This window comes from Talpa occidentalis, unplaced genomic scaffold (genome assembly GCF_014898055.3).
Source record: "Talpa occidentalis isolate TD23 unplaced genomic scaffold, MPIMG_talOcc4v2.1 talOcc4.6, whole genome shotgun sequence".
In the NCBI taxonomy this organism is placed as follows: domain Eukaryota; kingdom Metazoa; phylum Chordata; class Mammalia; order Eulipotyphla; family Talpidae; genus Talpa; species Talpa occidentalis.
In genome coordinates, this window is record NW_023604972.1 from 44209592 (window position 1) to 44235318 (window position 25727).

Here is a 25727-nt window from a genome sequence, read left to right on the forward strand (position 1 = left end):
CTCAAAATAATCTTTATTCCAAAGCGGCATAATTCTGGGTAGCGTATCCTGATCTGTTTCAAATGCTAACCCATTTTTTTCCAAGTAGAAAATTGCAAGGAATAAGAAAGTGAAATTTTGTTTCCCTCACTCCTTTCCTTATGATTTTGAAATGTTTTCTTCTTTCAAATCTCCCTTGAAAATCAGCAAATCTGTAAAGCAAGCAAATTCACTTACATTTCTAAATTTTGTTTCCTACTACAAGAGCTTTGTGATGTCTAAGAGACTCTGAAATACAAAGGATTATTCCAAGGCAGAAGAGCCACATTATACCGCTCAGTTTGCTCTGTTTTTTTTTCCCAGCTGCACTTTTTTTTTTTTTAAGATTTATTTATTTATGCATACAAGAGCTGGAGTGTAGGCCAGAGATGTGGGTGGTGAGAGGATTCACAAGAGACAGAGTGGGGAGCAGAACAGGCAGATTCACTGAAATGCACTGCTGAGGGGAGCGGCAGGCGAGACAGGAGAGGTCTGCTGTGCCATGTGGGTAGCTCCCTGGCGGGGGACCTAACTTGTGCTGCAGTGGTTGCTGATAGTTTTAACACTTTAACCCCTGTTCCCCCAGGGAGGCGCCTTCTTCTGGAATCTTTACTAATATATATGCTTTCCCATATGCAGTACAGCATGGAAAAGTCCCTGTGGTTCCCTGCAATTGCAATCACCAGGATTTCAACTTCTTTCAATTTACAACGGAATGTTTTGGTGCTATGTCTAGAAATATAATATACTCATTCTGGTACTGCAGCAGTGACCTGTCTGTTTTTTTGTATCTTCTGATTTAATTTCCATGCCTGATGACGTGCTGAAACGGGTTAACTTTTTAGGGATTTTGTGAATTGGTGTTTAAACACAGGCATTATTAAAAGTTAAATTATAAAAATTTACAATTAAATAATGTTAAAAGTGAAGATTATAAATATGCAAAACTCCTCACTTCCTAATTATTTTACCATAGTTTTTTTACTACCTATGCTCTTTTTTTTTTAAAAAGATTTATTTATTTATGCATACAAGAACCGGGGTACAGGCCAGATGCGCCGGAGGGCGAGAGGATTCACCAGAGACAGAGCAGGGAACAGAACAGGCAGACTGATGAAATACACTGCTGAGGGGAGTAGCGGGCGAGACAGGAGAGGTCTGCTGTGCCATGTGGGACCCTCACCAGCCGGCCAGGATGGAACCCATGCTGCAGAGGCTGCAGACAGCTTCACAGAGCTGCGCTCAACCGCCTGCGCCACCAGGGAAGGCCCACTACCTATGTTCTTGAGGATATGTGCGCCCATCACGTCTATCTGCATGGAGGGAACACAATGGTAATATGGGGTGCTTCTCTACAGCTCTTTCCAACTCCACGTGCAGTGGTGCCATGGCAACAACTACAAATCAGGACTTCATACTCCCAGTTAGTTGTTAAATATTTGCCAGCACACCCTTGCTGTAAACCTATAAAATATCACTTGTTCTCATGTTAACCTTTAATAAGCAAACCCTCACTTTTGCTGTGCTTAACATCATTCTTCTAATTTCAGTATTTGTTCAACCAGGACATAGAGAGGTTCCTACCAAGTCATATGCTATTTATCCTGTCAACCTTGTCTAAACAGGATGGTTTTAACTTGAAGGGTAGATCAACTTCTGTTTCTTTAAGTCAGTCAGCTTCCTCCGGCAGAGTCAGCTCCAAGTTCTTCAGTTCAACTGCCACACAAAAGACACCATTAAAACCCTCCAGTAAATCTCCATCAGTTGTACTATAGTTAAACTGAGTAGTTGCTGAAGCATTTGAATAGCAGTCATCTGCCTAGTTGGCTCTAGTTTTAGTTTTTAATTTATGCTCACTCTGCTCTTATCATTTTTACTGATTCATCCTATGAAGACACTGTCAATATAGCTGTTTCCACTTGAAGAATCTATTTGATTAACTGTGAAAGAAAACTGGTTTTTTGTTTTGTTTTGTTTTGTTTTTTAGTTTTACTGCTAATACAGTCCCTTTCTGAGCTATTTCCTCTAAGGATTTTCCAGTTTAGAGTGATTTGTTAGACTCTGGACTAACTCTCTCACTCTGGAGACCACAGTGTTAAAAACCAAAGACACCAGGTTTGATAGATCTCAATAGCTTGAAGAGTACTGTAGGAATTAAAATTGTAATTGACCAAAAATTTGGTAGAGATGAATTAATCAATCCCAAGGAGAGGAATAATGTGCAAAAATAAGTAAACAAAATGAAGATAATGCAGGGCAACAGAGAAAAATTCTATGGCTTTGCATTTTGCCTGAAATTCATTTTTATTAACCTTGGATAGTTCAGAGATGATTTAGGAGTTGTTTTATTTCTAGATAAGAGTGAGAAACTTTCTCAGAGTGCTAATATCACTTTCCTTTTCTGTAAAACTTCTTATACAGGAAATCCATTTCTAGAGGAGTTGGTGCTCAAAGTGTATTCCTTCATAACACATAGGAGAACAGGATACATCCCCAGGCCTGAAACCAAAGCACTGGGACCATCTGACTCTGAACAATTCCCTGGAAGTTTGCTCTCCAAACCCAGACAGCAACACAGGATCTAAGTCTCACAAAAGAAGGGGAAACTGAGTACTTTAAATTATTTTTTAAGGTTTATTTATTTATTTATACAAGAATGGGGGTACAGGCTAGATGTGCATGAAGGTGAGAGGATCCACCAGAGACAGAGTGGGGAACAGAACAGACAGATTGACTGAAATACACTGCTGAGGGGAGCAGCAGGTGAGATAGGAGAGGTCTGCCGGGCCATGTGGAACCCTCGCTGGCCAGCCGGGGATGGAACCGGCGCTGCAGAGGCTGCAGACAGCTTCATAGCACGGCGCTCAACTGCCTGTGCCACCAGGGAAGGCCTGAAACTGAGTACTTTAGCTTACACATCTCCTCGGGGCTCTTTAGAGGTAGAGAAGGTGGGAGGGCTGGTACTATAGAATTCTTCCTTTGTGGGAACACCTGCAGTAGTCAGAACTTGGGGTGTCAGGGAAAACTTGGCTGACATATCATAATAGGTCCCCAGGTTCCCAGGGACAGAGGCCCCACTATTTCTCTCTGTTATTTTGGACCGGGTGGAGAGGGTAAAAGCAGGGCCACGCAGAGCTGTGCTCCCCAAAACAGGAGGAGCCTGAGTGGATGGGCTTTGTCTAGGAACAGCAGACACCCGCTGAGGCTGGATGTGTGCCAACATGCTCTCTGAGGGTCTAAGATCTCGTGCTCCAAAAACGCTGGAAGGCCACAAATCTGCCAGCAAATCAGCTGCCTTCCTCTCAAAAGCATTTTCTGGTTTCCCTTTCAATCTTTGAATTGGCTGTAAAGAGAAGGACAGAGAGACCAAGTTAGAGAAAGCACTTCCTGCTGGAATGCACAGGTGGTTCCTTGCTAATTGACTGAGTTTTGATCTGGGAGGCCTTTAGGGGCAGGGCACACATACGTATGACTTCTGCAGAAGATTAAATAAAGGAGGAATCTGAAGCAGGGGTAGCAAGCTAGAGATAGGTGTGATTGAACTTGGGTTAAATTAAGAAATGTTTTTGGATTTTGCCTGATTTGCCTACATTTTGAATGCTATATGTCTTTTCAGATACAAACTTAGAGCGAGAGGAAATAAGTCATTGGGATGGGTCCATCTCAATATAGCCAAGTAAAAAAGTCCTAAAGTCTCCCAGACTCCTGCTGGATCCCGGTTCCTACCAGCCACCATCTGAGTAGTTTCCATGCTGGTGCTTTGGCTCAACAGTTAAGATGGCGAGATATTTTTCATTCTTTTGTTTTGCTTTGTTTTTTCTTTATTATCAATATGACATAGAATAGGACATTTTTGACAGAGAAGTCTTTTGGTTACAACCAAGCTATATTATACCCCTATGTAGTTCTTTCATTTGGCCTAATTTTTTAAAAAGATTTATTTATTTATGCGTATAGGAACTGGGGTACAGACCAGAGGTGAAAAGGTGAGAGGATTCACCAGAAACAGAGTGGGGAACAGAACAGGCAGATTCACTGAAATACACTGCTGAGGGGAGCAGCGGGTGAGTTAGGAGAAGTCTGCTGTGCCATGTGGGTAGCTTCCTGGCCTGGGATCAAACTCGTACTGAAGTGGCTGTGGATAGCTTCATAGGTTGCGTTTTAACCCCCTGGACCACCAGGGAGGCCCTGGCCTAATATTTTTAATAACATTTCTTCTCTCTATTGACTTGTTTATCATTACCAGTTCCCATTTGAATTAATTGTCACAAGCAAATATGAAGGCAAAGTCCTGTTGGCTCAGACTAAGGTAGCCACTGAGCTTCTGGGGCAAAAGCTGGAGTCTATAAGCATCCTAGTCATTAATAAGTCACCAACTTGTAGGTGATATTTTAGTCTTAAGATTTCCATCAGCATGATATTACAATTCAAACATTTAGTTTCAACGTTGTATCTTCTAAACTTATCCCAATACTGAAATTTTCTAATATGAGAAAAGAATAAATGGAAACAACAAAAATAAACTTTGTTCTCACTGAATTCAAAAAATTTCTATTCAGGTTCTGTTCACAGAGATTTGAAGAATCCAAACACTCTTAAATTTTATCAGTCCCTCAGCTGTACTTAGTCTCTATAATTCAAATATGGACCTCTCTGGTAAATAGTCTAAAGCAAGGATTCTAAACTGGGAGAAACTGTGGCCCCCCCATCCCCTCCTTGCAAGGGCATTTGGTAATGTGTGGAGACACTGCTGGCTGTCACATGTGGAGGAACAAAGTGGGCATCTGGAGGGGGCAGGTCAGGGATGCTGCTAAACATCCTACTATGCACGGGGCAGCCAAATAACATGGAATTATCAGGCCCCAAGAGTCAATGGTGCTGCTATGAGGAAACTCTGATCTAAAGTAACCTAATAGTTTTATTCTTCAGCAAAGATAATATGCTAGCCACTTACCAGCATCCGAAATACGTAGTAGTGTTTCCTGTACCCAGGACTGCTGTCACTGCTCTCATCTGACAAACCTTCCTACAAACGGAAAAATAGTCTCAGAATTTCCTTTTTCTTTCAGTCTGTTTCTCCTTTTCAAAAGGCTACATATCACTCCAAACTTGAGAGACAGTGACTTAAAAATAACTGCTCTAAGTTAGTGGCTTTGGTAAGGAATGTCTTGGATAAACTAGGAAACCCTCAGAACTGGAGCAGGTCAAGGGTCAAGAACCAGAGGCTGTCTCAGTCATATCCCTCCTGCTCACCACTGCTATGGCCCACATACTGTCTTCCTCCATCCTTCAGCTCTGGTACCAGGGCCAACCTTGGCCTTCTCTTCCCAGTTCCCTCCTCTTCTCAGACCTCAGAAACAGCCCGAGGTGCTCTAGAAGCCCATGCACAAAATAACCAGAAACCCCCCTCCCAACACACATCCCTAGCCAGACCCTGGGGAGCAAGCCAAGTTTTGACTTTATTTTTTATCTTCTCCCTTCCAATACAGACACTTTTTTGCCTATATATTGGTTAAAATTTCTTTTTTTGAATTTCATAGATATCCACTTAAGTCTTCACAATGAGGATCTTTGAGACATTTTGTAATGTTCCAGAAGATTTTCAGTCTGTTGGATGAATTTCAGTGAATAATTGATACCAAAAGCAACTCATGAAAACAAACAGTTATAAATAAAAAGCATCACTGTGAATGTAATATTATCAAAGTAGCAGTTGAAATGTAGATGCTTCATTTCTGATACCAACCCTATGAAGAAAATACACAGGAAGCCCAGAGTCCTTTGTTCCTGAAGTCATAACTAAGCTGTTATGAACTGAGTATGTGTGGTCCCCTAAGATTCATAGGCAGACAGACCTTGGAGATGCTGTGGATTCAGTTTAGACCATCACAATAAAGTGATTATCACCATAACTTGAGTCACACACAAAATGTTTGCTTTTCAAGTGCATATAAAAGTTATATTACACAATACTGTCATCTATTAAGTGTGCAATAGCACTATGCCTAAGCAAAAACCAATGTGCATACCTTAATAAAATGTGACATAAAGACATGAAGTGAGCACATGCCCTTGGAAAAATGGTACTGATAGATTTGCTCCACATAGAACCTACGTTCCATTTGTAAACAATGCATTATTTGTTTCATTTGTAAACAAATAAAACTTTTTATTTGCATTATTATTTGCATTATTATTATTTTCATTATTTGTAAACAATGCACACCTCCATAGGGTGTGGGGCGCCTGCCTGTAGTGAAGCCGTAGGCCCCGAACCCCATGTGGAAGTATTAGAAATCAGGATTTTGGAAGAAATGAAGAACCTACATGAATGGGGCTGCTGCCTTATAAGAACAGCCACCAGAGAGATTGCTCCCCCTCATGCTCTTCTGTGAGATACTAGAGGATCTTCTGCAAACCAGGAGGAGGGCCCTCCCATGAACAGTTTTGCTAGTACCTTGATCTTAGGCTGTTCAGCCTCCAGAACACTGAGAAATAAATTCCTGCTACCCAGTCTATAGTCAATCTTATACTTTTAATACCCTGTTCTTCAAGTAAAAACTCTGAATTAGTGGTTGCAATCCTTGAATAGTTCTAACAGCCTACTGGTACAAATTCACTGTGTGGATAAAATAGAATTAAAGGAATTTGTTCTTGCCAAATATCCTAAAAAAAAAATATCGGATGGTTTCACTTACAGAAGGAATACAGGGGAACCAAATGAGGGATCAGGGGAAAAAAAAGACAAAACTAATAAGCAAACTATAAGTCAGAGACATTCAGCAGGCAACAGGGAGGGAGAGGGGTCAAAACGGGGGGGGGGGGGGGGGAGGAGAGTACAAAGGGCTGTGGTGATGGTTTATGGATATCTTGGTGGTGGTGATTTTATGGGGATTACACCTGAGAGGAGAAATCAAACATTGTACAAAAATGAACAACAATGTAAAAAAATATATATATATATATGTATAGATGTATATATATACAAATATCCTCATAAGTGCTAATTTCTTAACAGTACACAGTGGCTACAGCTGCAGATGAAAATTGCATTGTTTAAGCCAGGCACCATTACAAGAATCACATAGCAAACAGCATATTCAATTTGCTATTTAAATTACAAAGACAAAAATGTGTAGGAAAACACATTCTATTTTAATTACATTAAGAAAATTGGTACCATCCCTCCCTTTGTTTTCACCATACTGTTTTTAAATGACAAGGGTCTACTAAAATAACTGACTTTCATGACTTTGGCTTCTTATAGTTGAGTACAATTAATGTCAAAAAATAAGGTATTAAGCTATTAAAAAGTGGCTATGAAATAAAATTATCCTACAACATTTCTGCTTTGCTGGCAGACATAGGACACTGTGGAAGAAACTCCAATTGGGAGAGAGACTTCAAAGATAAAGTCAGAATTCAATTTAGATCTCAGTTTTATTTTTTGCCTTCTAAAGAAAAAAAATACCAAACCAAGAGTTAACAAAAATGCATAGAAATCTTAGAGGGTAGTGCCCCAGCACATCGTGATATTATAGATGCTCTTTATCTTTCTTTTATTTCTGATTCTCCTTCCATGAACATGAAGAAACTTTTATAATCCATTCACAATCACTTCGTAAGTAATTCAACACCTAGGAATTTACCCTTCCCCAGAAGTAAAGGATTTGTACAATGAAAGCTACATGACATTTTTCACAAATTGAGAGCATGACATAAGGTAAGAGATTATTTGATTAAGAAGAATGCCAAAAACTAAATGAAATTAATAGTCAAAATGCAGTTGGTAGATAGGATTCTTAAAATATGAAACCTCTGGGAAAAGAGTTGATTGTAGCTAAAAAGCAATAAACAAACAAACAAACAAACAAACAAACAAATAGACAGAGTCTTTGGTAGCAGAAAGATTGAAAATATTATTTCAGTTTCTTTCCTACGTTAATGTTCTACGAGGCTATGATTACATTTTCACTCAGGGGTCCCAGTTGCAACCACAGGCAATCAACACCCCAAAAACTGTTTTCCCAAGAATGCCCTGGTAGCTAGAAGCAATTTAAAGCAGGAACAAAAGTGTCTGTGCTTGTGGGAAAGAAGAAAATGAAACAGAACCACAAATAAGGACCTGAGAGCTCTTTTTCCTAGAGGAAAGACTATAACTTGTTTCACAGGTGGAAACAGAACAGGATGCCATTTTAAAGACTTACAGTTTTTAAAAAGGAGGGGAAAAGGGGCAGGACATGTATATATTGCATGTCTATAATTCATTTTTTATCTCTTAACTGCAACATACCCAGTATTGTAAATGGCAAATACTTACAGACTCTGGTGCTTTGTTTGCATCAAGAACAAGACATTGGAAAGATCGCACAATTAAAAGTTACAATGAAGTGTGATGTTTTCTGGATTATGGGGATTGTGGGTGGGTGGAGGGTAACAGTAATTACTGTGTGGCCTTGCCCCGGGAGCCTAGCAAGCCAGCACCAGGGGATGCTCCACCCACATGGCTGCCCCTGTTTTCTCCTCCCTCCCTGTCTTTCTCCCTTCTTCTTCCTTACAAACCTGGAGGAAGGTGATCTTTTGCAGAAACTCCATCTGCCACACACTTCAGAGATACCCCACTTTAGACAATGTTAAGAGTGAGGAAGGTGACTTTTGAGGGTGCTGAGATGCTGGCCAGAGCCCAGGAGGGAGTGTCTGATGTGGGGGTGTGGAACCAAGCATAAGTATTCTTAGCCATTGCTTTGTCATTTTGTGTGTAACTGCCATTTTAGAATTTCAGGTCTTGCAGGTCTTGCTGTCCCGGGAAAAGACTGCATTCCAGAGATAGTTTGGACCCTCACTCCACCCTTACTCTCTGGTCACCAATGAGGGCGAACTTGCTGTAATTGGAGCTGCAGGTTGGAGCTGCATCTTGGCCTGGCCAGTCAGCTTAGAATGATAGCCTGGCAAAGTTGGAGAACTCATCCTTGTAGCCAATGAGTAACTGCCAGCATAATTTAACCTTATTAAAAGACCCCTGCTTCCTTTGTTCGGGCTCTCGGTATCTGCCACTGCATTGGTAGGTGCTGTGAACCCGGACTTGAGTCTGAAATAAACTCCCTTTTGTGTTTGTATCAGCTGCCTTTGGGTTCTTGGAGGCTATGCTCGCCGAGTCTGCTGACCTTGGGCACAACAGGGGCTGAGACAGCCAGTGAGGGGTTGGCCTGAGCAGGACTTCTGTGTATTTCTCACATAGAAAGTGGTTAATAACTGACTGGTCCTTATGCTGACCACAGAGCAGGGGAGGGGACGGGAGAGGGGTCAAAATAGGGGAGGGAAGAGCACAAGGGACTGTGGTGATCGCTCACATGTGCTCAGTGGTGGGAGAAACTATGGGGATGACACCTGAGGGGAGAAGTCAAATAATATCCCCAAATTAACAACGATGTAAGAAAATAAATTACTTTATGAAAAAATTACCTTCCCACTAGGCAATAGTCCAGAATCCTGGGACCTGGATTTCTAGAGGGTCTGCTTGTTAGTGCAAAATGAACATGTGGAGACAGAACCTCAGGGCGTCACGGGTCCTCAGAGTGCAATGACTCCCAAGGAGGTGCAGACGGTGCAAGGGGCATGTCAGAAAGCCTGGTGCCTCACTGTGTCCTTAGACTGTGTGGTGTCCCCAAAGCATTGCCTCCCCACGGACATCCTGGAATGAAGTGCTGAACGCAGACTTTCCCATGGGGAAATCCAGAAGCCCTGGAAGGGGAGAGGTGGGAAGGGATCAGCATGACTCACCGTCTGAAATGTAAGGACTCCAGGGAGAAACACCAGCAAACTCACACACTGGACCATGCTGAGGCGCTAAAAGCACAAATGAAGCTTCTTAGTATATGAATTCACATGCACAGGACTATACCTGGACAATAACCTCCTCTCCCAGTCCTTCCTTTATCTGACCAACTGTGTACCATGGGAGCAAGAGGGTGGGGGCGGGGGGGTGCTGCTGGAGCAGACTGGGAGCCAGGCCGCCTGGGATTGAATCCGGCATTTTCCACTTGCGTAGAAGTTAATGACTATCCTTGTGTCTCATTCTCTTCATTTATAAAATGGGGGTGACTTTAAGAGTTATTTTAAGGGTGATGGTGACAGTTGAATGTGAGCATAGCAAACATTTAAAATAGAGCTTGGTGGGCCTCCCTGGTGGCGCAGCGGTTGAGCGCTGGGTTGCGAAGCTGGCCGCGGCCTCTGCAGCACCGGTTCGATCCCCGGCTGCTCCCCGGCCACCGGAGGAGGGTCCCACATGGCGTGCAGACCTCTCCTGCCGCCCGCTGCTCCCCTCAGCAGTGTACTTCGGTCCTTCTGCCTGCTCTGCTCCCCGCTCTGGCTCTGGTGAATTCTTTCACCCTCCCGCGTTTCTGACTGTACGCAATGCGTGTATAAATAAATAAATCAATCTTAAAAAAACAAATCTTCATAATTAAAAAATAAATAAATAAATAAATAAAATAGAGCTTGGACGCAGGCTGCCCTCTGTGTGTTTTAACTTTTATTGTTGTCACCTTGCCCAGTTGCTCTGAGTTGAGCACCAGATCGATATAAATATATAGACATAAATAAAACAAAGGTCTGGATGTAAAGGACTTCATAGTCCATTTAAGAGATTTCATTTAACAGATACAGTAAACAATTTGAGTAAATTGTTCCTTTGATTCTTTGAAGCCCTTTTTTAAGATAGACTTAAGTATGTGATTGTTTTTGTTCTTCAGGTATTCTATTCAACTACACACTCTTCTGGAGGTCCAGATAAAGAAAATAATGACTTAAGATGTTTGAGACAACAAAGAAATATAAAAAAAATCTTTTCCAGCCACAAACTTTGCTCTGTCACTGTTGTTTCCCTTCAGTGAAGCAGCTTAAGGAAACCTCAAGGGAGAAAGACCTGGAAACCTGGGAACCCTCAGGGCTTATCAACAGGGGTGCCTGCCTCACAGTCTGGTCCATCGCTGTCTCTGTTAGTTTTATATAAGTTCCAGGTGTATGCCTTTGTATTTGACATCCATGTATACTACACTGTGGTCATCACCAGTCTAGTTTCTGTCCGCCACAAAATAATTGGTCTCACTTTTGTTTTTGTTTTATTACCATGTATATTGTTAGCAAACAATTTTGAGCCTGAATGCCCACACAATACATCAGCACCCAGGGTACACACACCGGCTCATGCTGCCACATCCACCAGCAATAGCTCCAGCTCCACCTGCCACCTGAAAGCTCACTAAGCCCAAGATCAGTCAAATCAGAGGTAGGCATTTCCTCTCAGACCCCTCAAGGCTTACCTGCTGCCACAGGAGTATTCCGAGACAAGCAGAAGAGTCTATCAGTAAGCAGGCCACTCTCTCAAGACATTCGCTTAACCCCACAAAATGCCCTGGTAAAGAATTCTGTAGCTTTGTGAGTGTTCTAGACAGGAGGCCTTCCAAAACATGACATCAGATAGGGAAGGACAGTCTGTTTTCAGGATTTGTTGTTGAGAGAATTGCTTACTCCTGTCTTTGCAGTCAACCATACCATCCCTCCTCATACATAATTATACAGAAGCTAGAGGGAAGGGTGCCTTTGAGGAGCTGGGTGAGACCAGAATCTAGGGTACTGGTACCCAAACTCCTAACCACTGGGAAAACCCTCCAAACAAACAACCAAGACCTGTAGACTAGTAACATACGAAATTTTGCCTGTCTGTTTTATTCTGGTTTCCTGTGTTTCTTCTCACAAATGCCAGGAAAACACAGTTTTAATATTCTGCTTGGTAGGCACATAGAAATGTAGCAGAAAGTGTTCACTTACACAAACTGCAAGGGCAGTTAGTCTAGCACTTTCTAGAAAGCAAACTTGTATCCAGTACACATCTGTAGAGAGGACTTGGTAGCAGGGGAAGTTGGGGAAATCTGAGTAGTGCTTGGGGTGTTCAGCACACAGCCAGGGTGCAACAGGGCCTAATGGCCTGCCCGTGGCCACTTCTGCTCCCTGCCCCACAGCTGGAGAAACTTTTCACCCAGCTGTGCTCAGGAGGGCCTGCCTGGCTGAGCCTACCCCTCTGCCACAGAGCTGTACTTCAGGGAATCAATGGCCTTTAAGGTCCTTTCCAAGTTTAAGACTTTGGATTCTATAAAATAGGTCATTTCCTAGGGGAGCTCCATTCTTTTTGACTTCTAGTTGTGACCCTGTTGTAAGAGTCTCCCTTGAGTGCCACAGAGAGACTTTTTCACGGAGGAACAAAGAACTATAGATGGTGATCACTGTTCTTAATTAAGAAGTTCAAAGGTTAATAATCTTCCTGGAAAATAAATGACATGTTTGGAGAGATGGAGAATGAGTAATGTCTGTAACATTTCTTGTTCTTTTTGCTTTGTATGTCTGTATAGACAAATTATGGAGGGACTTGTAACTTTGTCTCTCAAATAAGACAAAATGAAATTTTAAGTATGTTTCCCCATGGCTTCATAAAGTTCTGTCCCAATTAAAAGGTCAAAATACCCATTCCTCTTGCTGGAAACATCCCAGTAGTCTCTCCAAGGACTTGGATGTAGATTGGGGACAGAATCCTTCCATCACTCACAACTTTCCCAAGTTCAGCAGCGACGACATCCTGCATGCACCTCCCCTATATTATGTTTCCACTCTTCCCTCACTCTAGAGTGAGTCCTAGCTGGCATATGACTTCCCAGACATAAAAGGATCCTATTTCCTAAATTCCTCTGTTCATTTTCCTGCTCCCTCTTTAAAATGCCAATAATGATGGAAAGTAAAAATCTACTTGGAAATAATATAGCATATAAACATTTTTATTGAAGCATTGTTATTTTATCCAGAATACTGAATAGAACACACTATGGTACAAAGTACAGCAAGATAATGTCTGATTTTAGCTGTGGTGTTTGGATAACATATGGAGGCAGAAGAAGCTATGTTTGGCTGTGATGAGCCTTCAGATCATCAAGGATCATAATCTCCCCGGTTGTTTGGGGTGAGAGGGAATGATGGTTCAGGGTAGAAGGGAGTAGTTTCTGTTATTGGTGGAAATGGTTGTGTGGGGGCTGTGGTAATTCTTCTGTTCATTGGTAGTTTCCTCTGGTAAAAGAAAAATCAAGACAAAAACACATTTATAAATATGCAATATAGAATTATCACAGAGCTATTTCTTGCATAGTCATTTTTTAAAAATTTATATTGGTAAGGAGGGAAGCATTTTCAACTAATACCATTTTTTGCTCATGACAGTTAATCAATGAAATTTCACATTTTTATCTGATCTTTACAAAAGAAATCAAATGTTCTCTGTCCAGCCTGTTGTTCCAGCTAATTCTCCAAGGGAGAACAACTAGAAGAGTTGGACAAAAAAATTTTAAGCATCTGTTAGATAACAGAGTTGTAAGAAAATGAGTCTTTATGGACTCAAGATTACAGATATGGCAAGAATCCCAGGGATGCATTTAATTCTCAAGGCAACTGGCAATTCCAAAAGTATGACTGAAAAGTAGAACAGCGTTTTAGAGAAACCTGCAGGTATGGGAGAAATATTTAAGTTCAGGAACTGCCAGAGACAAGGGGACCTGGTATTTTTTCAGGCTTATGGTTTGGACCCAGTGACTTTATTCTGAAAGTGAGAGTGAATGGGGACTTGCTCTAATCATCTCAGTCTCCAGTTGGAATAATCTAGTCTGTGAATGTTGTGCCTGAAGTCTCAGATCCAAGAAAATCAGAAGTAAATCCTCTCTGGAGGAAGACAGCTTCATCCAGAACCTAAATTTTCTTGGCAATTCACAAAAACAATGTTCACCACTCAACTGAAAACAAACAGGCTTAAAATAAGGATCCAAAGTGCGTGAAGAAGCCAGAATAAGACTCAGGTGAAAATAAAAGGAAAAAAGCCGAAAACAGAAGCAGATCCCAGGGAGAGTCAAGAAGTGGAGTGATCAGACTCTGACTCTAAAATCACTATGTTTAAAATGCTCAAGAAATTTAAAGGTGAGACTGTAAACTTGGCATCAAATAGATACTTTAGAAATGAAAAATGTAACTGGAATGAAGAATTCAATAAATTGGTTTAATACCAGATTGAATACACCTATACACAGAATTAGTGAAATGAAAGATCAGAAGAAAGTATTCAGACTGAAGCAGAGCAAAACAAAATGATGAAAAAAATACTGAAAAGCACATAAGAGACATATGAGACTCCCTGTAAAGGGTGAAAGTGTCCTTAAAGTTTAAGACGAGTACAAAGGGAATAGTACAGAGGTCATCTTTGAACCAATAATGGCTAATAATTTTCTTAAAACAATGAATGAGTCAAGAAATACCATATATTCCAAGCAAGATAAATAAACACTATAGGTTATGGCAGGACTTCTGAAAATCAGAAATGTAAAGATTAACTATAGAAATATTTTTAAAATAAAAATTATATAGATTGAAAGTAAATGTTCTCTTTCTTAAATAATTTCCTTCTCAGATATTTTTAGTAGGAAACATGTAATGAAAAGTTTAAGTGATATCAATTACTTTTCAAGTAGTGGTAATGCTTTCCAGAGAGATTCATAAGTTTCGGTTCTTCTATTAATTAGCAATTTCATTATATGTGGAACATATAATTCACACAAATAAAAATTTGAAGTTCTATTTTGAAAATGATCTAGACATTTAAGCTGGAACCACCATCTTCCAGGAAATCAACAAAATGACCAACCCAAAGGGAAGGAAGAGAGACTCCCATGGTCTGTTCTGTAGGCCTTTTAGAAGATATGGAGTTGTTCCTTTGGCCACATACATTCAAATCCATGAGGAAGGTGTATTATAGATATCACAGGGATGGGCATTGTTCAAACAGGAACAGCCCCACAAGTGTTACTATGGCATCACTGGAAGAGTTTACAATGTGTACCAACATCAGTTAGCATTGTTGTAAACAAACAAGAGCAGGATTTTTGCCAAGCAACGTAATGATTGAATATATTAAGCACTCTAAAAGAGCTGAGATACCTTCCTGAATCATGTGGAAGAAAATGATCAGAAAAAAGGAAGTCGGAGGGAAAGGGATTCAATTCAAGTGAAATGTCAGCCTACTCCACTTGGAGAAGTGATGGAAAGTAAGAATTGATGGAAAAGAACTTGCGGTCCTATGAATGAATGTTGTGATAGGTGCCGGGGGAGAAAAAATAGCTCTCTGAAGGAAAAAGAAAAATATCAGATGGTTTCTTTTATGGGTAGACTATAGGGAAAATGACCAAAGGGTCAGGAAAAAGCCAAAACTTACAGGCTGACTATAGATCGGAGGCAAACAGGAGAGGGGATGAGAGAGGGGTCAAGACAGGGGAGTGGGCCTCCCCGGTGGCGCAGCAGTTGAGCGCTGGGTTGCGAAGCTGCCCGCAGCCTCTGCAGCGCCGGCTCGATTCCCAGCTGCCGCCCGCTGCTCCCCTCAGCAGTGTACTTCGGTCCTTCTGCCTGCTCTGCTCTGCTCTGCTCCCCGCTCTGGCTCTGGTGAATTCTCTCACCCTCCCGCGCTTCTAATTGTACCCAGTGCTTGTATAAACAAACAAACAAACGAATGAATGAATAAATGAATGAATGAATGAATAAATAAATAAATAAATCTTTAAAAAAAAAAAGAAGACAGGAGAGGGATGAACACCAAGGACTGTGGTGACGGATCGTGGATGCTGCGTTGGTGGAAGAACTACAGGGACTACACCTGAGGGGAGAAATCAAACACTGTCCAAAAATTAACAATGATGTAAGGAAATAAATAAATTTAATTATAAAAAAAGCCCTTTGGACAATAAAAATGTTTCTTTTAATTGAGTAGACTAGTGTCCCCTCCTCCAGAAAATATTTTAAAAATATCTTTTAATTATATCCTAATTCATTGGGGAAAGGTGACTTTACTACTAAATTTAGTGTTTTATTTCTCTTGCTGAAAGATGTGGGAGGCGGTTTGTTGTCCAACAAAGAATATACTCAATTGGTTAGGAAACTGCCAGGTATTGAAGGGGGCGGGGGTTGGGGTGCCTAAGGGGCAAAGGCTGACAGCCACAGGAGAGGTGGGGGAAGGAACAACGCCTGTGATCACTTCATACCTCTGAGTAACATAAAGGGGGCCATAAGGCAAAGCAGGGCAGTGGGAAAGCACCCCACAGTAGAAAAAAGCCCCTGGGGGATTTTGAGAGCAGTGGGGAGTCCCAAAAAGCCCCTGTAAAAAGGAAACCAACCCCCTAGCAATAGGGTCCTCCTTGGGACCCCCTCCTGTTGACAGGAGTCCTTGCAATAAACCTGAACTTGCTAATCTTCAGTCCGGTTTGTCAGTGATTATTCCTCAATCGCTAGAGCACAAGACCCAGCAGATCGGCAACAGTATTATTTATAAAACATCTATCCTAATTTGAAAATTGTTCCTCTAAATCACTCTGGAAAAAAAAAAGATTAATAAACGAAAGGTTATCTGTTGCCTTACAGTTAAGCTTGGGAAAGCTGATTTCTCATAATTGTATCATAAATTAAATAACTGTATTTTAAGTATCAGGAACTTGCCTTCGAAGCCCACTGCTTAAAAATAAATTGTTTAAAGCACCCTGTCCTTTGTGAGTTACTTGCTTGTTCTGAATTGCTCTGACCTTTCATGGAACAGGGCTGAGAAAACAACAGAGTTTGTGATAAGTTGGAAACTAAAATACCTTTTTTTATTTTAACCAAGAGTTAACATTTAATAGCAATAATTATGTGGTGCAATATTAGAAGTGCTTTACATGACTCACTCATGAAAAACTTAGAATACTTAGAGCAAGTATTATTTTGACCATTATACATACAAGGAAGCTGAGGCACCATTAAGTTGTTAGGTTACAGGTATAAAGTATTAGCAGATTCAAGCCCAGGCAGCCTTAATCATTAGTACTATGTTGCCTTCATGTTAACGGGAAAATTTAAAACAATTTTGTTTGTTGGAGCACAATTAGGTTACTTGTTGATTCCTGGATATTCTTTCACGGAGGAGGCATACATCTAAAAGTCAGCCAAGATGAGTGGCTTTCAGTTTTCTCTAATGAAGCGTGATTTCAAAATGTCTGCTTTGGTTTTGAATCTTAATGAATACTCAACATAACTCAATACTTGGTGGCTATTAACTGATTTTAAGATTAAAAAACAAATTAAAAATAAAAAAGATATAAATGGAAAAGGAACCAGTATATGACAACAAAATTCTCCAACGTGATTCCACATTGCCTACATCTTTCCCTTTGTTTTCTAGAAATTCCACTCCTTTTTCAAGTCTTTATAATGATAGAAAAATCAAGAAAGAAAACTTACACAGATATTCAATAATTTCTGGCATTGCTGCAAAGGAAAAAAAAAAAACAATTACATGACATTTTAACTGTTAGAAAACTTTGTTTTGGTTCAAGTAGATTTTTTTTTAATGCTCTGAAGAAAATAAGATATTTCTAAGGAAAAATTGCAAAAATTGCTTTAATGCTTGTGATTAGTAAAAATGTAAATTGGACAATCATATAAAATAGAAGAGAGTTGGGAGATTGCCAAGATAAGTACCATTATAAAAGTTTTCCAGATATTAAATCTGTTGAAAACACAACCCAAAGACCTAGAAACTGATTTCTCTCTGCCTTTTAATTTAGACTACCAAAAGAAAGACAGTCCAGAGCCAAGGTGGAGCAGAGAGCTGACTGCTTTGGAGGCTTTCTTGGAGAGAAACCTGAGCTTTGAAAGCTACTTCTGCCATCTTCTGGAAGACACAACACAGCCACAATCCGTAAAGAAGTCACAATCCTTAGATAAAAATCTAAGCTAAAGATTATTACTGCAATTGGTATAAATGTATCTCTGCATTTGCTTGGCAAAAAAAACCCTGGAAATCTGTCATTAATGTCCTTTAAAAGGAATTAATGCATGTAACTTTTTATGAGGAACTTTGGGTATTAAAATGAATGTATTTAACAACTTTACAAAGTGAGGAGGTAGTGGGGTCATTCTTTGATCGACTCTGAAAAGTAGAAACATAATAAAATTCTAAAAAGAAAATATTCATGGGCTGTATGTAGTAAATTGGCATCTGTTAAAACCAGATGATGCAAAACTGGTAAAAGAAACCTCATGATTTAAGTTATCCCCTTCTTTGCAAAAGACAATTTTCTAAACTGTATCTTGAGAAGGGTATTGTTCAGCCAGACAAGAGGAGGCCCGGGGCTTGTCTGGCTGTATTTCAGAGGCTTGTAGTGGTCTGTATCTCTGAGATGATTCTCCCAGCTGGCAGGAACTGCAGAATTAATTTGTAGCTATGCCAACCAGACTATTTCCTATTTCTACCTTCTATTTTTCATTTTTACCTTAGAGGAAATCTTATAATCATACTTTACGTTGCAGAAAATACTACTTTTTGAAAATATCAAATATTTTCTTTCTAGAAGCAGCAAACATTTCTAATTTAGGTTTTTTAAGAAAACATAATTACCTTCCAGTAAAAGAAATGATGATGGTAAACTCCAGAATGAAATTTTCGTGCCTGTGAAAATTAAGAGGCATATTAGCAAACTGAGGAAATGAATACTAATGATACTAATGGTAATAATGAATTAGGAAATTTACACTGAATTCCTTGAAGACAGGGACAGTGTTTTGTTATTTATATAATCCTGACACCTAACACTATTACCTGTCTCTTGTAAATATAGAAAAATTTGTTTATAGAGTGAGTGAATGATCTCGCCTATGCACTAACCCTTCGTCATGCTAGGAATATTATCTCACATAATACTCTCAGCCTTCTCACTGTTTTCTTGTTCACAACAATCACTTGAGCTGTAGTCTTGCTTAACCTACCATCTCTGGGCTACTTGTTTCAAAGTTCATCCAGGGCTATTCCAGAGCAATGGCAGCTCCCCTGTAAGTAGCACTTGCTCAATCAGTGCTTCTCAACCCTGGCTCGCAGAGGAACAGTAACCTGAGAGCTTATAAAATTCTGGGTGTGATATCAAAAAAACAAGCAACAAAACAGCAAATGTTGGCGAGAATGTGGTGAAAAAGGAACTCTCCTACACTCTGGTGGGAGTGCAAACTTGTCCATCCACTATGGAAAGCTGTCTGGAGGTTCCTCAGTCTACTAAAAATGGAGCTTCCATATGACCTGGCAATTCCACTCCTAAGGATCTACTCAAAGGACACAAAAACATTGATTCAAAAGAACACCTGTACCCCGATGTATATTGCAGCACTATTTATAATAGGTAAAACCTGGAAACAACCCAAATGCCCAAAAATAGATGACTGGGTCAAGATGTGGCATATATATACACAATGGAATGTTATTCAGCAATCAAAAAAGATAAACTCATGCCATTCACAGCAACGTGGATGGAGCTAGAAGGAATTATGCTCAGTGAAATAAGCCAGAAGGAAAAAGAAAAATATCGGATGGTTTCACTTACAGCAGGAATATAGCGGAAACAAATAAGACATTAGTGTAAAAAAATAATAACAGTACAAAACACAACAAAGCAAAAACGGACAATTATAAACCAGAGACATACTGCAGGGGAGGAGGGAGAGGATCAGAGGGAGGGAGGGAGGAGCACAGGGGACTGAGGTGATGGTGCACGGGTGCATTGGTGAAGGAAATTATGGGGACTACACCTGAGGGGGTGGGGGGGGGAAGCAAATATTGTTTAAAAATGAACACTGATGTAAAACAATTAATAAAAAATAATTAAAATACAATAAAGTAAAATTCTGGGTGCAAGGGGTCCCGCCCAGCACAAGCTAATTGAGTCAAATTTGGGGGGTAGGGTGGAAGTGGGAACCAGACATCAGGACTTTTCAAAGATTCCCAAGCAATTTCAAGTGCAGCTAAAATTGAGAATCAGCTTCCCACTGCACTTGAGTCAAACCTCTTACTTTTCTAACAGGGTTTTTAAAAACAGGTTTAAGTAACTACTTTCAGCTTCAAAGAAACTTAAAATGAATGGAGACTGTGGCTGTGACTCCAATAATGGATTTTTTTTCCTTTGAAGATTGAGATAACCAAGTGTTTGGAATATGCACCAAGGCTGACCTGCAGAAATGGACATTAAGAGGTTGCTTACCAGTGTGCAATGAGCTGTCACCAAGAGAAAAGCAATCAGAAACACCACTTTCATCTTTCCACTCTATCTGCAAGTAAAAGGAGAGCATTATTTCTTAACTTGGAAACTATTAGAATAGAGCCCTTTTCTATTTCTATAGCATGACACTGGATCAAGCATGTTCTTCAAGAGCTTGGCTAAAATTCATGTCATTGGGTAACAAAGGATGAATAAAAGATTTTGGAGGATATTAAATAATTGGAACATAGATCACGCTTCAAATACCTTAGACGGTGTGCCCCAATTCAGGATCCATATCACACTTACCCACGCACACATACATGCGTTCAAGTACAGTATAAAATATTTAATGTTTATTAGGAATATTTTCCCAGTAAATTAAAAAAACACATTGGTCTATTCTATAAATAACTCACTAAGGAACAGTCCTTCAAATATTTATTATTTCATTTGATTCTTACAAAGACTTTGCCAGGTAGATATGATTATTTGTCCTGTCTATACCCATATATTAAGATGTAGATAATTCATTTGATGTATTGGTAAATCCTCAAAGGTACAAGAGTTTTATTTTCTACTGTACCATGACAATTTTTATTTCAATTTTTATCGTTTTTCATGAAAACAAGAAAAATTCCAAAGTGTTAATAATGATATACAAAATGATAAATGATATACAAAATGATATACAAAATGCCCTTTTTGGGTCAGGAAAAAGACAAAACTGGCAAGCTGACCATGATCTGAGGCATACAATAGCGGAGGGGGTGGGAGGGGGGTCAAAAGAGGGGAGAGACGAGCTCGAGGGACTGTGGTGATGGATCACGGGTGATGTGGTGGTGGGAGAGCTATAGGGGTGACACCTGAGGGTAGAAATCAAATACTGTTCAAAAATGACAATGTAAAAAAATAAAAACATTTTTAACTGCCCTTTTTTGTTGTTTTGTGCATAAAGAAAAAATGAAGCACTTTGAAAATAAACATAAATGCTATATTTCCCCATAAGCAGAATACTAAAATTTTTCATCAAGAGCATATTGATTCATTTTCGTAAGAGTTATTTGTGGTAAATTTTTATTATAAAAATTAACTTTCACTTGAAATACTTTTACAAAGAGGGCTGTAAGTGCAATTTAAAAACCAATAAGCAGAAAATATTAACGCATAACCAATTATCTTAGATCTGTGAAATGCTATAAGCAAACAAATTGTGAACAAAATTGCCAGCAACTGATTAAAAAACCCTTCTTCAAGGTTAAACAGTATTTGAAATAGGAAGAGAAATTTCAAAAGGATCAAGTTTATGTAAATATTATTCCTATCCTGAAGGCTTACCTCATCACGTTCCTCTCATTACTATTGATATTCCCGTTATTTTTCCTACACATATTGCTAAAAGTATGGAGGAGAAAAAGAGGATTCTACATTTGCAGAATAACAAAAAAAGGCTGATTTATGTAGAATGTGTTATTGTTCCTCTTACACAATTTTTTCTCAATCACTATTTTAAAGCCCTGATGTAGAACAAATATCGAAGTAAGATTTAAAATCTACATGAGGGGCCTCCCCTGGTGGCGCAGCCGTTGAGCTCTGGGCTGCGAAGCTGCTCACAGCCTCTGCAGCGCAGGTTCCATCTCCGGCCTCCGGCAAGGGTCCCACACGGCACACAGACCTCTCCTGCTGCACCCATTGCTCCCCTCAGCAGTGTATTTTGTCAGTCTGCCTGTTCTGTTCCTGGCTCTGGTGAATTCTCTGACCCTCCCGTGCTTCTGACTGTACCCAGTGCTTGTATAAATAAATAAATAAATCTTTAAAAAAAAAATCTACATGAGTATATAAGATAATGCGTAAATAATCAAATAAAAATACATGCCATGACTGTAAAATAAAATGACAATAAATTAAATGGAATTCTTTAATTTTCAAGCTTCCTGGATGTCTGTATCTTTAAAAATATATATTATTTATAACTGAAAGGCAATTACCTGTACAACAGGAAAAATGAAATACCCAATATCATCAAGGTTTCCTCTGAAGTCTCGCTTCTAGATGACCTTGATGATATAAAGATATATGTATATATATAGATAGATTCTGATGTGTCATATTTAAAAAATGAGTTCTGATAACCCTCATTTACATAGGAATTGGACAGGAGTTTCCCTTGCAGGTCAACACCTAATACTTCACTGGGTTAAGAGCTTTGTCTCTTATTATAACACATCTTTGTGGTTATTTATGAGACATGAAAAATTCTTTGAGGAGACACTAGGGTTTTGCCAATGAACAATGAGGACACATAATTGCAACAACTAGAAAAATCCATAGTGTGTTAGTAGTTTGGTTGGGAAATACACCTTGGGAGTTTCGATTTAAAAATACTTAAAATAAATGCATTGAACTGTGCATGAATCATGTATATACAGAGAAAGCCTTCCCGCATATCAGTCAGTGGGGGAAACAGGCTTTTAACGTGGGTAAGTGGGGGAGCACTAGTCTAGAAGACAGCCCTCCTGTGTGCTAGCAAAGTTCAGCCACTGCCTATGTTGTCTCCATCTCCCACAGAGAAAACCTCCAGAGTGTCCCTTAACTCAAAATCTTAGTCTGAGCTAACTCAGTGTCAGAGGAAGCTGGAAATTCTTCCCTTCTTGCACAAAAATGCATTCATCTCCTGCTCCAGTGTATTTGAAAGGATAAATATCCATTTTCTTCAAAAGAAGTACTGTACACTCCCGATCTATGCTGCATAGATGGTGCACATCACTTTTCTGGTCCAGACAGATCAATCCAGTGTCTGCAGTATTTTCACCAGAGCCTGGGTATTCAGTCTTTAATAGCATCAACTGTGGGACACTAACAGCTCAGCCAGTGCAGCACTTTGTCAAGTCAGGTTCCTTTCATAGCATTTTACTCAGAGGCAGTTAAAGCATTATAGTGTGATTCTTGTCTCTTAAGTTGATCCCCCTCCTCCCAATTATTTTTGTTTTGTACAAATTTTAAGTTAAACTTCCTATTACAACTTATTTAGTTATGGAGAGAGAAAGAAAGGTGGAGTTACCTGTAGACACTACTGTGAATTGATGATTATAATTTTAAATGAAAAAAATCAAATGGGGAAAAGTATACATAGTATTTTCCCATTTTTATTGAGATGTAATTGACATGTAGCAAGCACTGTATCAGTTTAAGGGGTACAGCATAATGACTTGACTTTCATGTATTGTGAAATAATTAGCACAATAGGTTCAGTTAGCATCTATCATCTCATGAAGATACCCCCAGAAGAAAAAAATGTTGTTTTCCTATGATGTGATCTTATACAATCTACTCTCTTAACTTTCAGTATACACATGGCCTGTTAACTGCAGTCATTGTGTTGTACATGACATCCCCTGGAATTGTAACTCCAAGTTTGAACCTCTTGGAGACCTTTATCCAATTCCTCCACACCTCAATATTTTATTATGAAATATTTGAAAGACAGCAAAGCTGAAAGAATTTTACAATAAACATTCATAGTCACCACCCAGATTATATTATCAAGTCAACTATTTTTGCTTTATCACATCTCTCTTTCCCCTGCCAGTCTCTCTCTATCCTATCTTTTCTATCAATGTTTTTGATGCCCATTTTTAAAACTGAGTTATATATCTTTTTCTTGCCTGTTAGTGGAAGATTTATCTATGTTGCAATTTTTGTGAGTCATTTTTTGACTTTGTTAATGGAGTCTCATTACTTCTAAGCAAGCATGCAAAGAAACATGTGTAAGTAGAGCAAAGTATATATAAGGGAGCATTTGAGCAACAATGTCCTGTTTAGTTCATTCAGAGGCACCAAGACTCATTCAGTTAAAGTAGGAGGACAGATTAGAGCAAAGAGAAAATGTCTGGTGCCCTCCATCCCTTAGCAGTGTGGAAGCAGACTAAACCTAGGGGTGAGAGTGGGGTTGCTGACTAACCTGGTTAGGACAATGCAACAATGAGAGGACTTTTTCTCTACGTCCTCAGAAAGGCAGGCATGACATAATCAGTGCAGAGAGATCTTAGACAATTAAAATTTTGTCCTGCCAACACTTTGAGAATCCATCAAGAGAAGCGCAGAATACTTGGGTGGTTGTCATTTTCTTGTGTTTTCTGAGTGGATTTAAATTGGTTTTATAAACCCCTGGATGCTTACTTGATGAGGCTCACACAAAGATCGGTTTTCTGGAGCTTAGGACACATGACTAAATCAAGAATCTGTTCTACCTTGCTCATCTAGATTCTCTTCTAAGTAAAAAGATAAAAGCACTTAATTTTTGAACAAAATTCATTTCATCTTATAAATCAACATGGTCCTCAGACATTTTGGAACATAGGGAAAAGAGCTATAATCCACAATTTCACTCATGTATCTACATAAAAACTGGTAAGCAAATGTTCATAGCAGCATTATTTATAATAACTAAGAAGGGAAAGCATTCTAAATGTGCATCATCTGATGAATGGGTCAACAAAATGTGGTTTAACCACACAGTGGAATATTACTCAGCAAAGAAGGGGAATGAAGTGCCAATTCACTTTGCACTTTGAAAATAAGTGCGCGCCTAGTGGCGCAGGTGGTTGAACGCAGCGCTGTGAAGCTGTCCACATCCTCTGCAGTGCCGGTTAGATTCCCAGCTAGGGAGATACCCACATGGCGTGGCAGAAATCTCCTGGCTCACCCGCTGCTCCCCTCAGCAGTGTATTTCAGTCAGTCTGCCTGTTCTGTTCCCCGCTCTGTCTCTGGTGAATCCTCTCACCTTCCTGCACATCTGGCCTGTACCCCGGTTCTTGCATGCATGAATAAATAAGTCTTTAAAAAAAAAAAAAGAAAGTCAAGAGTGAATCAAGGAGTCAGACACAAATAGCCACATATTGTATGATTCCATTTATATTAAATGCCCAGAAAAGACAGTCATAGAGACAGAAAATAGATTAGTAGTTGCCAGGGTCAGGGAGAGTCAGGAATGGGAGTGACTGCTAAATGAGTATGGGATTTACTTTTGGGGTGGTTAAAAAGTTGTGGAATTAGATAGTGGTGATGACACACTATTCTGTAAATACACTAAAACCTCTGAATTATGCACTTTAAACGGATGAACTTTATTGATTGTTAAATATATTTCAATAAATTGTTATTTTAACAAATGTATATCTACATATAAATAGACTTACTTTTAAAAAACAACTCTTGATGGCCTGGTCCCAGCCCTGGACATTCTGATTCAATTGATCTGGGATGGGCCCAAGCATCAGTACTTCAGGCCCTCACCTTCCCAAGTGATGCTCTTGCGGAAAACCACTGATGTAAGGCACTTGAACCTTGGGGTCCCTGTTCTGCCTCCTTCCTTTTGAAACTTGAGACCCCCTGAGACCCCTGCTGGTGGTGCTAGGGTGTCCTATTTGTGGGGGTACATTGGCCTCTGCCCCATGGTTACTTCTAGGAATAGAAAAGCTGACAAGACCACTGTTTTACTCTTTTGAATAAGGATGTCTCAGTGATCTTATACTTGTTCCCAAATGCTCAGGAAAAGGTTACATCGCTGCAGGATTACTG

General features: G+C 39.7%; 1 protein-coding gene across 1 annotated transcript in view; it reads right to left on the reverse strand.

Moving 5' to 3' along the window:
- Positions 1–2929: 2929 nt before the first annotated feature.
- The window catches only part of PPEF2 (protein phosphatase with EF-hand domain 2), a 50179-nt gene continuing 27381 nt past the window's right edge, over positions 2930–25727 (reverse strand). Inside the window, 2 exon segments of the mRNA XM_037529313.1 lie at positions 2930–3361; positions 4973–5044. Of these exon segments, the coding sequence (XP_037385210.1) occupies positions 2930–3361; positions 4973–5044 (504 nt within the window).